Source organism: Heterodontus francisci, chromosome 2 (genome assembly GCF_036365525.1).
Source record: "Heterodontus francisci isolate sHetFra1 chromosome 2, sHetFra1.hap1, whole genome shotgun sequence".
NCBI lineage: Eukaryota > Metazoa > Chordata > Chondrichthyes > Heterodontiformes > Heterodontidae > Heterodontus > Heterodontus francisci.
In genome coordinates this window covers 184,371,146-184,387,694 of record NC_090372.1, presented here as the reverse complement: position 1 = coordinate 184,387,694, position 16,549 = coordinate 184,371,146, and the positions used below count along the sequence as shown (strand labels likewise).

The 16,549-nt window shown below is 42.4% G+C and overlaps 1 protein-coding gene across 4 annotated transcripts in view; it reads left to right on the top strand.

Moving 5' to 3' along the window:
• Nucleotides 1-6,422: 6,422 nt before the first annotated feature.
• The window catches only part of LOC137349219 (partitioning defective 3 homolog), a 956,485-nt gene continuing 946,358 nt past the window's right edge, over nucleotides 6,423-16,549 (top strand). For all 4 annotated transcript variants that reach the window (XM_068014722.1, XM_068014712.1, XM_068014729.1 and 1 more), the window contains exon 1: nucleotides 6,423-6,840. In XM_068014722.1, the coding sequence (XP_067870823.1) occupies nucleotides 6,721-6,840 (120 nt within the window). In that variant the 5' untranslated portion in view covers nucleotides 6,423-6,720. The remainder of the gene's footprint in view (nucleotides 6,841-16,549) is intronic.

Here is a 16,549-nt window from a genome sequence, read left to right as displayed (position 1 = left end):
AAAGTACTAAATATTTGCCGTTGAGCATGAAATCCCAGAAGTTGGCTCGGATATTTTTCCAAAATTATCCTGATAACAAGGTTACATTTCTGTCATTTACAGAAGATGTTGGATGCAAGCAGCTGCTTTTCAAAAGAAGCAAAAATTGCTGACTGACTTTTGGCAATTCAAAATAAAAATGTATTTTATTAAAAACAGTCCTGTTTCTTGAGCATTCAGGAGATGTAGAAAGTTAAATTTGTGTATATATCTTTGCAGATTGTTATCGAAGAAAATCAATTTTTTTCAAGAACTTAATCACAAAACAATTAATTCAGTGTTTGTATAGATCTGCTAGAAGCTTACAAATCAGTGATCCCTCAGGTTGCCAACTCTCATTGGACATATTCCTGGAGATTTCATCACATGTCCTGCTACCGACAACCAACCACCCCTACACTCCCACCATTGGTTGCCCGACATATCTATACTCATGTTGCACCACTTTCCCACACCAATCTGAAAGTAAATACTCTCCATTACCTCACAGCCTTTCTTCACATGTCAGATATTTTGATAACTAATAAAAAGAATGTAAAAAAATGTGAACAATTGTCTCCTGGGTTGCCTGCAGCAGCGTTATGGAGGTCGGCTGTTAATTCCTGGAGACACCAGGGCAATCTTGGATTGGCAGCCCTAATGCTCACAGACCCAGACTCCTGCCAATGCCGTCAGATCCGTGCCCTTGTCCCTCCCACTGCTAACAGATCCAATGAATTCACCATTGAGATAAATCTTAAACTTCACCTTTCCCATTTGTCCCATTGCTGTCAAATTCCAGGATCCCACCTCAATGCTGCAAATCCTGGATCATTACCCAATGCCACCAAAGATTAGGATCACATTCCCCATAGTGCTGTTACACCTGCCTCCTCAATAGAACAGGTCATCATCGGCAATCTCTCATGTCGAGGATGATTGTTCCTTGCGGATGGTTGGGTGGAAGTGAGACGTCAGTGTTGGCTGTGCATTTGCAGATAGCTGATGAGTCCTAGCTTAGCCTTGCAGGCTCTCCCATAGTGAGATATATAGCCTGATCATCGAAACCAGGCAATGCCTGCCAAGACAGTGTGAGATCTGCAGTGCATCAAGCCTCCCATTCTAAATGGCACTACAGATAGGCCCTTCTACAGATGGTAAATTTTCTTAAGTTCTTTGGTGATCAGATAGTGGCAATGGGGCAGAATCGTGGTATCTGGGAGCTTCTAGTCACAACCTGACACAAAGGCAGCACTTACCGATTAGGGCTCCGCTTTGAATTGAGGTCGAAAGGCGGTTCAGTGTTTGTAGCTGTGTCTGAGTAGCCCTCTTCAGGATTAGCTCTATTCACCCCCCTAGGGGAAGGGGCTAGAAAATTGGCCCCAAACCCAGCTGGAAAACCACATCCAAAAGGATCACCCATCAGCAGTCAAAACTCACATAAACAAACAACAGGTATCCCTACCTCTATCCTAGCACATTTTGCATATCTTATTGCCGTGTAATTTTACCTTAAAAAATTAAATACACTGGCCATAATCTTCCAATCCTCCTTAGATTTGGGGGTGGTGCCAGATGACTGGAGAATTGCAAATGTTACACTCTTTCTGCACCGTCTCTCAAGATTACACATCCTTCCTAAACCGTGGTGTCCAGAATTGGACACAATACTCCTGTTGAGGCCGAACCAGTTTCATAAAGGTTGATCATAACTTCCTTGCTTTTTGTACTCAATGCCTTTCTTTATAAAGCCCAGGATCCCCAATGTCGTTTTAAGCACTTTCTCAACATGCCCTGCCACTTCAATGATTTGTGCATATATACCCTTATGCCCCTCTGTCCCTGCACCCCCTTTAGAATTGTACCCTTTCTTTTATACTAGTACAGACCTGCAAAATATTTGTGATCAAATTAGTATACTTAACCAATTTTATCATCGCATTTATCCCTCCCTTGCCATCCCTCTTATGCCACCTCCATCCCATGCCATCCTTCCCATGCCACACTATTGATGCCATCTCCTGCCTCCCAGTCCTCCCATGCCATTCCCATCTGATGAAATTTCCAACTTTCCCATGCCACCCCTCCGATCCCAGCCCCTCCCGCACTCCACTCATACCATCCCTATTCCATGCCATGCCATCCCTCTCATGCATTCCCTTCCTCACATCCCATCCCCAAACCATGCCATTCCATATATCCATGCCACTGCTCCCATGCCTTCCTCCCCATGCCAGCCCACTCACCTCCCATGCCATCCTCCCCCTTCTCATGCTGTTCCCCTCACCTCCCATGCCTTTGCCCCCCCATGTCACCTCCCCTCCCTCCTATGCCATTCCCCCCTTCGCATGCTGTTCCCCCAAGTTGTCCCCCACCACCTCCCATGCAATCCCCACCCCCATGCCAATCCCACCCCACCTCCCCAATCCCTCCAGCCAGGTTAACTCTGTTGTTGGTCTCCCCTTACCTACCACTGCTTTTCTTCTCCACCAACAACCCACCCCCCACGTCTCCCTCTCCATGCCATCCCACTACCCCCTCCAAATCCCTCCAACCAGGTTTACTTTGGGCTCTCCTTACCTTCCGCTGTCCTTTATCTCCAACAACAGCACCCCCCCACCATCCACCTGCTGCAAGAACGTCATATGCTCCAGTTCTTCCTGTGCCTGTGCTTCCGCACGCGCCAGGCTACACCCCCCAACAACCAATCAGAAAAGTGCGGACAGACAAAAACTGTATATTATCATTATTGATTGCCTCTCCTCATTCTTCCAAACAAAATGTATCATTTCACACTTCTCTGAGTTAAATTTCATCTGTCACATGTCCGCATTCCACCAGCCTGTCTTTGTCTTCTTGAAGTCAATCACTATCCTTCTCACAGTTCACAATACTTTCAAGTTTTGTGTCATCTGCAAATTTTGAACTTGTGCCCTGTACACGCAAATCTAGGTCATACGAACATACGAATTAGGAGCAGGAGTAGGCCACTCGGCCCTACTAGCCTGTTCCGCCATTCAATAAGTTCATGGCTGAACTGATGACTCCACATTTCCACCTACCCCCAATAACTTTTCACCCCCTTGCTTATCAAGAATCTATCTACCTCTGCATTAAAAATATTCAAAGACTCTGCTTCCACTGCCTTTTGAGGAAGAGAATTCCAAAGACTTGTGCCCCTCTCAGAGAAAACATTTCTCCTCATCTCTGTCTTAAGTGGGCGACCCCTTATTTTTAAACAGTGACCCCGAGTTCTAGATTCTCCCACAAGGGGAAACATCCTTTCCACATCCACCCTGTCAAGACCCCTCAGGATCTTATATGTTTCTGCCCGCCCATTCCAGGTATTAGGTCATTAATATAGATCAAAAAATGCAGTGGTCCCAGTACCGACCCCTGGGGAACACCACTTTATACTTCCTCCGGTCTGAAAAACACTCGTTCACCACCATTCTGTGTTTCCTGTTACTCACTTTATCAAACGCCTTTTGGAAGTCCATGTACATGACATCAATTGCATTACCCTCATTAACCCTCTCTGTTACCTCATCAAAAAACTCAATCAAGTTACTTAAACACGATTTGCCTTCAACAAATCCATGCTGGCTTTCTTTTATTGATCCACACTTGTCCAATGACTGTTAATTTTGTCCTGGATTATCGTTTCTAAAAGTTTACCCACCACTGAGGTTAAAGTGACTGGCCTGTAGTTGCTGGGTTTATCCTTGCACCCTTTTCTGAACAATTTTCAATTCTCCTGTCCTCTGGCACCACCCCTTTATCTAAGGAAGATTTCCAGTGCATCCACAATTTTCACTCTTACTTTCTTCAGTACCCTTGGATACATCCCATCCGATCCTGATAATTTATCAACTTGAAGTTAGCCTTTCTAATATATTTAAGGAGGAGGTAGATAGACTTTTGACATCTCGGGGAGTCAAGGTTTAGGCAGAGCAGGCCCGAAAGAGAAGTTGAGGACTGGGACAGTTCAGCCATGATCTTATTGAATGGTGGGGCAGGCTTGAGGGGCTGAATGGCCTACTCCTGCTGCTATTTCTATGTTCTTGTGTAATACATCTTTTTTTAGCATCTCAACTGCCTCCCCTTTCACTATAACTTTGGCAGCAGCTTCTTCCTTGATAAAGACCAATGAAAAGTACTCATTTAGTACCTCAGCCATGTCCTCTGCCTCCATACGTGGATCCCCCTTTTCATCCCTAATCAGCCCCACCCCTCCTCTTACTACCCTTTTGCTATTTATATGACTATATGCTAAAGATTTTTGGAATTCTATTTATGTTAGCTGCCAGTGTCCTCTCATACTCTCTGCCTCTCTTATTTCTTTTCCACTTCCCCTCTGAACTTTCTATATTCAGCCGGTTCTCACTTGTATTATCAATCTGACATCTGCCATATGCCCCCTTTTTCTGCTTCATCTTACTCTCTATCTCTTTTGTCATCCAGAGAGCTCTGGCTTTGCTTATCCCACCTTTCCCATCATAGGAATGTACCTTGACTGCACCTGAACCATCTCCTCTTTAAAGGCAGACCATTGTTTCTCCTGCCAATCTTTGATTCCAATTTACCTCAGACAGATCTGTCCTCACCTCACTGAAATTGCCCTCCTCCAATTAAGTATTTTTACTTTAGATTGCTTCTTGTCCTTTTCCATAACTAACCTAAACAGTGATACTATGATCACTATTCCCTAAATATTCCCCTACTGACACTTGATTCACCTTATGACTCAGAACCAGATCCCGCAATGTCTCCTTCCTCCTTGGGCCTGTAACACAATAATCAAGGAAATTCTCCTGAACAGACTTCAGAAACTCTTCCCCCTATCTGTCCTTTACACTATTACTATCCCAGTCTATATTTATATTAGTAAAGACCCCCATTATCACTAGTCTATAGTTTTTGCACCACGCTGTAATTTTCCTGCATTTTACTCCTCTATATCTTTTTTACTCGTTGATGACCTATAGAATACACCCAGTAGTGTAATAGTACCTCAAATGTTTCTTATCTTTAACCAAATAGATTCTGTCCTTGACCTCTCTACGACATCCTATTTTGGCAGCTCTGTAGTATTCTTCTCAAACAATACTGCTACCCCTCCTCCTTTCTTTCCTTCCCTTTCTTTCCTGGACACCTTCTATTCAGGAATATTTAGTACCCATTCCTGCCCTTTTTTGAGCCAGGTCTCCGTTATTGCCATGACATATTTCATGTGGCTATCTGCACCTGCAGCTCACCAACCTTATTTACCATGCTTTGTGCCTTTACGTACAAGCGCTGTGAACCTGTAAACCTAATTTAGACCTTTTGCATTCCCTCTTAGTCTGCCCCTACCTAATATCTTACTCTAGTGCTATCTATTTTTCCCAATCCGTTGTGCACCTAGTTTCTCCTTTCTAATTGTACATCCTATTTCCATTCCCCCTGCCAAGTTAGCACCCGCAAACCATTGGTCCTGGCTCTGTTGAGGTGCAACCCGTCCAGCCTGTGTAGGTGCCACTTCCCCCTGAACTGGTCCTAATGTCCCAGGAATCTAAATCTCTCCCTGCTGCACCATCTCTCCAGATATGCATTCTTCTGCTCTGTCCTCCTATTTCTATACTCACTGGTGCTTGGCATCAGAAGTACTCTGGAGATGACTACCTTTGAGGCCATGCTTGCTAGTCTCCTTCCTATCTCCTTAAAATCTTCCTGCAGGACCTCATCTCTCTTTCTATGTATGTCATTGGTACTAATATGAACCACGACCTCCCCTCCCCCTTCAGAGTGCTCTGCAACTGCTCAGTGACATCCTTGACCCTGGCACCAGGGGGACAATATACTATCCTGGAGTCATGACTGCAGCCACTGTCTGTTCCGCTAACTGTAGAATTCCCTATCACTACTGATTTCCCAATCTTCCTCCTGCCCCTCTGTGCAGCTTAGCCACCAGCAGTGCTGTGGACTTGACTGCGGCTCCACTCCCCAGAGGAACCATCACTCTCACTGTTTGGAGAGTGAGAAGCTCTCAGGGCACTCTTGCCTGTTTCTCCTTAACTATCTGGCAATCACCCCATTCCCTGTCTGCCCCACACTCTTAAGCTGTGGGGTGACCACCTCTAGAACTGTGCTATCCAGTAGCATCCACTAATAAGGCCAGGGGCAGGAGGAACCTGGGAGAAGTGACTGGGTGCGGTATTGGTTATTTAAAAAAAAAAATTGGCCCTGGGTGCAGTACTGAATTATCTTTAGAAAAGGCTGTGTGGGATGAAAATGTATTTGTGCGTGTCTGTGTGTGCCCATGTGTGATTAAAGCCAAGAGCTGGATTGACCCATTGCAATGCTGTGAGCGGCCAAGGCGGGGAGACACTGGGTGGCTCCCTGTCCCTTTCCCTGATTCAGGCTCGTTCTCTGTGAATTCTCCGCTCGGCTCCACTCCCACAAACAGGAACAGGTGGCCGCAGGCAGGCAGAGGCGTCGTGTACAACCCGAGCGGGCCGCTCACAAGACACACCATGAAAACCACTTCATTGTACACGCCGAGGGTCAGGGCGGAATAAACCCACAAGTTTGCACCGGGGTGGAGGGGAACGGGAAGAAGATCTTGTTCTCTCTTTTGGGCTTGGGTTGACGCTTTTCATTGCTGCTCTAGAGAGACCCTTGTTGTGTACATACATACATATTGTTGTTCCGAGAGGAGTGATGAAAGTGACCGTCTGCTTCGCGAGAACCAGGGTGGTTGTTCCTTGTGGGGATGGAGCCATCACAGTGCACAGCCTGATCCAGCAAGCGGTGACCAGGTACCGCCGAGCCATCGCCAAGGTGAGTGGGGGAGCGGAGCGGCCGGCGAGCCGACACAATGTAGCGAGCGGGCTCCACAATGTCGCCAAAGAGGAGCCGGGAGCAACATGGCGCTTCCTGGTATTTATTCTGGATACAAGGTTTCAGCTCCCCCTGTATTTAAGAGAGGGAGGGCGGTTGGAGGAAAAAAAAAAGTACAAATCGCAACCTTAAAGTTATTCCCCCACCCTCTTTCCTATCAAGTTTGCAGTGAAAAGTTTTTACTAAGTTTGCCCCACAGCGAGCTCGGTATATCTTTGCTTCCCCATCTCTCCGCCTACCCTCCCCCTCAAATATAAACTGATGTGAGGTGAAATGTGGCGTCTGAGGATTGGGAGGAGAAGGTGATTCAACTCCAGCCCGAGGCTTTCCTTAACATGGAGGCCTCGGAGAGCTTCTGGGAAGTGTTTGGACAAGAGTTTGGGTTTCACATTTACCAACGAATTGCTAATCCAGTCGATCAGACACGACCGTGTGGAAAATTTAAACCTCCGTTTACTGAGGATATCGAAATCGTAGTAATGAACAGGAAACTTTTTCTCGTTTCCAGTAAATCTAGTCACTGAGACAGTTCGATTAATTGGATCTCAGTTGATTGTTGGGGGATCAGGGTCAGAGTTTAATGGATAAATCGAAACAATGTACACAGATTTCTCTTCAGACAACAGAAATGAATTTGTTGTACTTCAGATGGACACATTGTCCCCCCCTTTAATTGGCATCCAATTTAGATTCACCTCATTACAGTACATAAGTTAATCTTCAACTTTGAAGTAATTTTCTAAATATGTTGCTGCATGCCTTTTGACTTAGTAGACTGGAATTCACTTTCTTGTAAAAGTGTAAAAAATTATCATGTAATTATTGGAAAATTCTGTTAATGGACTTGAAAATGTAATTTAGTAATAATTTGACTTCGATATGTACCAGTAGTTCAGGCCAGTTATTTCAAAGGTGATTTACTTTTGCTGTGTGCTAAAATTGTGTACCAAAGCTCATTCACTTTGCTTTTCTGAATGTGTGATTTGCCCTAGCACAAACAAATGCAGTGTAATTTTCACAAGCCTGGCAACTATTTTGAAACATTCTGAACAGTTGTCACCCTGACATTGCTAACATGTGCATCTTTTGGCACTTGGCAAAACTAGGTAGTTTAATTGTACAAGTGCTTTTTGTTTATAGTTGAAATACATGCACATTATTTTTATATTTTGCTGCCAAATCATGTTGGTATTAGGATGAACTGGTTTGTATGCCATCTCCAGTTGAAGTGAAAGGGGGGGGGGAGGGGTTTGGGCTGATTTTGCTAATTCATTGGTGAGAGAAATTAAATTGCCTGCTCTACGAATGGATGAACTTTTTGATCAATAGCTGAGGTTCATAGGGGACTTAACATTAGACATTAGTAGGGGCCTGATGTAAATCTACTGCTTCACAGTGCCACATAACTGTTAGTTGCATGTTTATTGTCCCTGGATCATAAATGTGATCAGTTTACTGAATGTTTACGTGTGTGATTGGATTCTGGAATAGCCATTGATGGTGTTTTCCTTTGCAAGCAACATTCTAAAATATTTCAATAATTGGCTGAAAAGTTTGCTTGAGGTAATCTTTTGGATTTATTTTGAAGAATACAATGATGTATCCTTTATGTGTTATAATCTTTGCCACCCAGGAGGCAGGTATTCTATTTAGGCAGCATATGATTATTGGCCTTTTATTGAGAAGCTTGGTTCTAAACTTGCCCTTATTTAGTATACTTACTAGTGTACCTAATGTCAGAGGACCTAATTTTATTAATTGGCCTTGCACTGGATAAAACCTTAACAAAATTCACTGTGAAATAACAAAAAATATGTTCTCACCCAAAGCAAGTCCTTGAACATCTGAGAAATTGTTTGTTGCTCTTTACCTAGAGAGAGGTTTTTAATCATAGTTTTAATTCCAGATTTTCAGTGAATGGAAAAAATCATTTTAAAACAGCAAATTGAATGCAGGATTTTATATGTAAGGGTAGTAAGAATAAAAGCATGATGATGAATTGTGCAAAACATTGGTTAGGAAGGAGGGATCTTGTAGTTATATACAGGTAGCACTTTAATGGGTCCCTGAGGATGTCTCAAAGCACTTCACATACATTTAATTACTTTTGAAGTGCAGGCGTTGTTATGTAGGTAAATGTGGCAGTTGTTTTACACATGTCAAGTTCTCAAACAGTAATGAGATGAATGTTCAATTATACTATTTTGGTGGTCTTGGCTGAGGAAAAACTCTTGAGCAATTGAGGAGATCTTGCTGCTCTTGTTCAAATAGGCAGACAATGCTTGGTTTGCTGTCTCATCTGAACACTAGCATCTCTGACAATGCCATGCACCCTCAGTGATATTCTGAAGTGTTAGTCTAGATTATGTACAGATGTCCTGCAGTGGGGGTTTGCAACTGTCTGACTTGAGTGGAATAAGGTGTGCAGTTTTGGTTATCCCATTTTAGTCCTTAGACAGCACCTTCCAACCCTGTGATCTGTACCACCTAGAAGGACAAGGACAGCAGACTCATGGGAACACCACCACCTGCAAGTTTCCCTCCAAGCTCCACACCATCTTGACTTGGAACTATATTGCCATTCCTTCACTGTTGCTGGGTCAAAAACCTGCAATTCTGTCCCTCACAGCACGGTAGGTGTGCCGACACGATGTGGACTGCAACGGTTCAAGAAGGTGGCTCACCACCCACCCTCTGAAGGGCAATTAGGGATGGACAACAAATGCTGGCCTTGGCAGTGATGCTCAAGGCCCATGAACAAATTATTTAAAAAAAAAAGTACTTGGAGCCATGGAAAAGGTGGAGATTCACTGGGGAGATACACCGAAGATGAGAGGATGTAGTTGGGTTGAAAAACTTGAAAAACTAATGGTGCATAATTTCATGATCCTTCAGATGTTTAAATATTGAAAGGTGGTTTCAGTTGGCTGGTGAACTGGCAAGAAGAGGACATAAACTTCAGGATGTGTACAAGCATCATAACACAAAGGAATCTTGCATACAGTTACATAGAATTTACACCACAGAAACATATGCTGGTGTTTATGCACCACATGAGCCTCTTTCCATCCTACTTCATCTGGCCCTATCACCATATCCTTCTAAATATTTAAACTATGGAACGCTTTGCTACAAGTCGTTATTGACACTGTTTCAGTCTCAACACTTTAAAAAAAAAATTAGATAAATGCTTGAGAAAATGAAAATCATGAGAGCTCAGCTGTGATCTCTGTTGTGTCTACATAGCTTGCCAACAGTCTTGTGTAGGCTCACATGTGAAGGATGCCTCTTGGGCAGATACCAGCAGACTACCCCAACATAAATCAACATCTTCAGGAGAGGAGGGACAGTGGAATACGTTGTTGAATATTCATTTTGAGGAAAACTATGTTGAGAACCATTTAGTTGGATAAGCAGCAGTGGTGATATCTAAATATGTACCATCTGCTAGAATTAATTCTAATTCAAGCCGTCTCTTTTTCATTGCATGTCTGATCTCAGTGGATCACTCTGTGGATGACTCTATGACTTTGCTATAGTTAAAGGGCTGGCTCAAAATGTTCTCACATTGAACAGCTTCTCCTTTACCTCCACTCACTTCCTCCAAATATAAAGTCTTGCATGGGTCTCAGTTATGCCTTGTTCCAGTCCTACCCAGGCCCCACCCTCACCACCTTTTCTGGTGCATTTCTTGACTCTGTCAGTACCATTTCCTGCTCTCACTCTAAACTGAAACATTTCATCAACCTTGTTTCCATTTTCCACCCTTCTTGCCTTCACATGGTCCATCTCTGACTCTTATCTCCCTTGACTGCTCTGTCTCTATTTCTGGGGGTAAGCTATTAACAAATATTCACTATAAACCCACAGCTACCTCAACTACACTTCTCTCACTCCACTTCCTGTAAGGACTCCATTCCGTTCTCCCAGTTTCTCTGTCTCTGTTGTATCTGTTCTGATAATGCAAACCTTCCACACCACCAGCTTCTGTATCCAACAGATCATCCTTCATCATTTCCTCCACCTCCAGCATGATACCACCACCAAAAACATTTTCCCCTCCCTTTTCAGCATTCCAAAGGGACAGTTTCCTTTGCAGCATCTGGTCCACTCCTCAGTTACCCCCAACACACCCTCCCCTTTCCATGCAAGTGCAAGAGGTGCAACACTTGCCCTTTTACCTCCTCTCTCCTCGGTGTCCAAGGCCCCAAACACACCTTCCAGGTGAAACAGTGATTTAAGTGTACTTCATTTTGGTGGACTGTATTCACTGCTCACAATGCAGTCTGCTCTACATCGGGGAAACCAAATGCAGATTGGATGACCACTTTGTGGAACATCTCTATTCAGTCTGCGTGCCTGACCCTGAACTTCCATGTTGCCTGTCATTTTAATCCGCTATCTTCCTCTCACTGACCTCGCTGTCCTCAGCTTCCTTCAGCATTCCAATAAAGCTCAGAGTAAGTTCGAGGAACGGCACTTCATCTTTCGATTAGGCACTTTACAGCCCCCAGACTCGACATTGAGTTCAAGAATTTCAGACTGTAACCTTTGCCCCCTCTTGTTGCTTTTTCCTTGCAGGTTTTGGTTTTAACTCATTTTTCTCTTGTTTTGGCTTTCGGACAGCAACTGTTCATGACTCTGCCACTTGTACCTTCTCTAGAGACATCCTTTATGTTTCTTTACTTCTCCTGTTACCACTCCCTTTGGCCTTGCATTACCAACTTTTTTGTCATTTAATCTGTCCTGTCTTCCACCCTATCACAGACCTTCCCTTTTGTTCTTTTTCCTGCCCTCGCCCCTTTTGCTTTTATGACATTGCTAACTTTTCTCAGTTCTAAGGAAAGGTCATCAACCTGAAAGGTTAACTCTGTTTCTCTCTCCACAGCTGCTGCCTGACCTCCTCAGTATTTCCAGCATTTTCTGCTTTTATTTCACATGTCCAGCATCTGTGGTATTTTGCATTTTTATTTATAATAGCTTGCTTATTTGTTTAAATTGGCAAAAATATAGCAAATTTTTCATAGTATAGTAGATACATGCACTTATCTGGTACTTTTCAAGAAAGCGGTAAGTTTTGTTAGATCTAAATTCAGAAATTCAATTCGACTAATGTTGGATGTGATTCCCTGATTGGACAGCACTGACTGAACAATCCTGAGTGTGCAAAGAATTACATGAACAACCGATTTAAGATTATCAGCTGGGCTCAGTGTGGCTCAGCTTCCACTTGCTAGAAGCTACATATATTCACACGCAGGGATCTGTCCTCTGCAGGCAAACGAATATATCCAGGTGTTGCGCCTTTTTTTGAATTTAACAAAAGTGGGTGGGCCAGTAGATCCCTGGTGTATTGGTCAGGGCGTTGCTATGGAGAATCAGAGTCGACTTGCCAACCAATCGGCACCCTTTTCTCATGCAATATAAATTGCTGCTCCCTTTGAAATTTGGCATTCTTGCATCTCCTGATGAGTGTAAGATAAAAAGCTTCGACAGTGTGTCTTTTTTCAGCAATACTCAAGTCCTGTACGACCAATCGACTATTTCTGAATTTAGTTGTGCTACAAAATTGTTCAAATTTCATATCACGGCTGGCTGTGCTAAGAGTCCAAGATTTGCCTATCCAGGGTTGATTAACTCTGTGAAATATATCATGATGTTATTTTTACACTTGAGGTCCTTGTTCAAAACAATAAGTTGCAAACTTGATTTTGCTTTTTTTTTTAAGTATGCTTAAAAATGGAACTCGCCCACACTGATTCATGACTGCTTCAAACTGTTCTGACTGTCTGCTTTGTTCTCACATTTCACAATATCTCATAACCATACTCCTATTTCTTCGATCACCCTTCCAGTGATTTGCATCCTTTTTAGTTTTTTTTTTCTTTTAATGTACTTTGTAATATCTTAACTCCATAAAACCAGCTGATTGTCAAATATTCACTTTAGCTGTAAGGTTATTCGACACTGGAGGGAATGGATCACCCTATTAAATCAGACCAATGTCCATAAGTTTGTTCCTGGATCACACTTTAGATACTCAGAGTTTTTGGTTTTTCTCATTAATTTCATCATTAGGAAATGGACTTGTTGGCTAATACTTGGCTGCAGAGCATGAAACTGCCATATTTTAATCCTACAAATATTGTCCATCAGTATATACTGCATATAATAAATGTTTTTGTGTTTAGAATGCAGACTGTACTTTGATTTTGGGGATCTTGAGCTCCATTCCAGTTCAGATAGATAGCTGCAAGGGTCTGAGGTGAAATAAAATTGGACAATCTCAGCTTGGTTCCGAGTGAGCTGCAGCATGAAGCATTTATTAACAATCTTCTTCATAAAGGCCATGAATTGCTGATGTGGGAAGTGGAAGTGATCGGCATAAAATCTGTTGCCAAATGTACTTTCCGCCACTTGCCGTTCCATGATGTGCAGCAATGGTGAATAAATGGAATTAAGGTGTAGATCAGCCATGGTCTGACTGAATGCTGAGCAGGCTTGAGGGGTTTATTCCTATTCCGATGTTCACCTGATTAAATTTACCCTATTGTATTTTGAATCATCTCTTAAATCATGGCGATTAGGGGGCTGAAGGCAGGATGTTCTCTCTCTAACATCTTCAAGCCAATTCTTTTTAATGTTAATTACATAGAAATATTGAAGACTTTAATTTTTGAATGGATAATAGCATTAAACATCTTGGGATGTTCTCGCGAATATAATTATGGAAAAATGAAATATAGTTAAAATATCAGTCCTGTTCCTTCCAGTAACCGTGTCCCATTTCCACTGTCAAGGATACTAAACATTTCATTTCATCTCCCAGCAGTCAATAACTACAGTTAATTTTTAACGACATATTTTGTGACATTATTCCTACCCCTTTTCCTTATCCTTTCTACCCTGGTGTAGCAAGACTTGAAAATCAATCTGACATTACAGTCTTTATTGTTCAGCCCTGGTCAAGTGTGTTCCTCAGATGATCCGTGATATTCACGTTTTGACATCTGACATAGCAGTGCAAATTATTTGCAACACAGAAACAGGCCGTTTGGCGCAATAGGTCCATGCCAGTGTTTATGTTCTACATGAGCCTCCTCCCACCCTTCTTTCTCTTGAACCCCCTCAACATATTGTTCTATCTTTATCTCCGTCATATTTATTTAACATCCCTTTAAATGTGTCTCTGCCAGTCACCTCACATCCTTGTGGTAGCAAGTTCCACCTACTAACGACTCTCTGGCTAACAAAATTTATCCTGAATTTCCTATTAGTCACTATCTTATATTTATGGTGCCTAGTTCTGGTTTCCCTGAAAGTGGAAACATCTCTATCTACCTTATCAAACCCTTTCATAACCTTAAAGACCTCAATCAGGTCACCCTTCAGTCCTCTCTTTTCTGAAGACTGCTCAATCTTTCCTGATAGGTCTAACCTCTCAGTTCTGGCACCATTGTAGTAAATCTTTTTTGGACCTTCTCCAGTGTCTCTCTGTCCTTTTTATAGTACAAACCAGAACTGTTCACAGTACTCTGTGTGGTCTAAGCAAGGTTCTGTGCACGTTTAACGTAACTTCTCTGCTTTTCAATTCTATCCTGCTAGAAATGAATCTCAGTGCTTTATTTGCTTTCATTATGACCTTATTAACCTGCATCGCTACATTCATTAATTTGTGTATTTATACCCCCAAACCCTTTTGCTCCTCTACCCCATTTTAGACATTTGTTTGTCCAAGCATATGTGGCCTCCTCATTGTTCCTACCAAAATGTACTACCTCACATCTATCTATATTGAAGTTCATTTGCCAATTATAGGGCTATTCTGCAAGTTTGTTAATGTCTTCCTGCATTTTGTTGCAGTCCTTCTCAAAAAGGTGAATCAAAATCAGCAAAAAATTAAAATCCAGGGACATATACTGCACAAATGGTACCAATAGCGAAAAGATAGTATAAGAGGTGTGTGATATATCTTTAAATCTAATAGTCCTCATTGTTTAAATGAAACTTTAGCCCAAATAATTAATTGAACAGGTGCAGTGAAGAGTGTAAATACTGAGCACATTTCTGAATCCATTAAATGGAAGATTGGAACAGTAGTTTAAATCTAAAAGTATAGTTTAACAGACTGGTGGTCTTCCAAATTTTTTCTGGCCTCTCTTTTTGTCATGTGTTGATTAATTCTTACACCTACTCTCAGAGCTGTTTAGGTTTTGTTTGGTTCTGCAGGCAGTATTAGTTGTTGCTATTGGGAATGCAAATTTAAATTCAGCAGCGGTGGAACCATCTTTCTCGTTTTCTCTGTATTTTTTTCAAAATTATTAATAACAGTTTCAGTAAAACACATGAAATATAATGCGAATAAATTGTTGCCTGTAAGTTTATACCTATTGTTCCTAATTTTGAGGTTGGTCTTAGTAACAAAATACTGTCTTAACAGCAATATAGGGTGCAGTATATAAAAAAAACTGCAAATTAATTTGCCACCACTGGATACTTTCATTCAGATATAGGAGCAGTCAAGGACAAAAGAGGCAATTCTGCTCACCCAGTACCATAACTCTTCTATTCCAGCATCCAAATTTCTACCAAAGAACTTCAGTTTATGTAGTGTATATTATTGATAGCTGGTGGATAAAAAACTGATTTATTTTCCATATCGTTCCTTTTGGAGGCCACTTTTATCTTGCACTCAGACCACATACTCTATTGTGCAGTTAGTAATCATTGAGGAATGTCATCGGAAATTAGTCTGCTTCAGAGCTTGTTTGATGCACTATATTGCGTGGAGTTTGCAAGTTGTTTATGTTTATGTTTGTTTAGAGATACAGCACTGAAACAGGCCCTTCGGCCCAGCGGGTCTGTGCCGACCATCAACCACCCATTTATACTAATCCTACACTAATCCCATATTCCTATCACATCCCCACCTGTCCCTATATATTTCCCTACCACCTACCTATACTTGGGGCAATTTATAATGGCCAATTAACCTATCAACCTGCAAGTCTTTGGCATGTGGGAGGAAACCGGAGCACCCAGAGGAAACCCACGCAGACACAGGGAGAACTTGCAAACTCCGCACAGGCAGTACCCAGAATCGAACCCAGGTCCCTGGAGCTGTGAGGCTCCCTGTGTCTGCGTGGGTTTTCTCCGGGTGCTCCGGTTTCCTCCCACAAGCCAAAAGACTTGCAGGTTGATAGGTAAATTGGCCATTATAAATTGTCACTAGTATAGGTAGGTGGTAGGGAAATATAGGGACAGGTGGGGAAGTTTGGTAGGAATATGGGATTAGTGTAGGATTAGTATAAATGGGTGGTTGATGGTCGGCACAGACTCGGTGGGCCGAAGGGCCTGTTTCAGTGCTGTATCTCTAATCTAATCTAAAAGCTAATCAAAACTGAGGATTGCGGATTTTTTCCCCTTTGGAAATCCAGTTCAAATGGCATTACAGGATCCAAGAGTTGGAAACTCGCTGGATTATGTCAGCATCAAGTCTTACAGTAGTCTGCAATATATATGGGCAGACAGTATGAGCAGGAGAAAATTACTCTGATGATGCTTTTAATTAATGTACAGATGTATAGTTGGAATTCTGAGAGATCAGATCTCCTGAACAGTGGAAGCAAAGTTCATGTTGCTAGTGAAG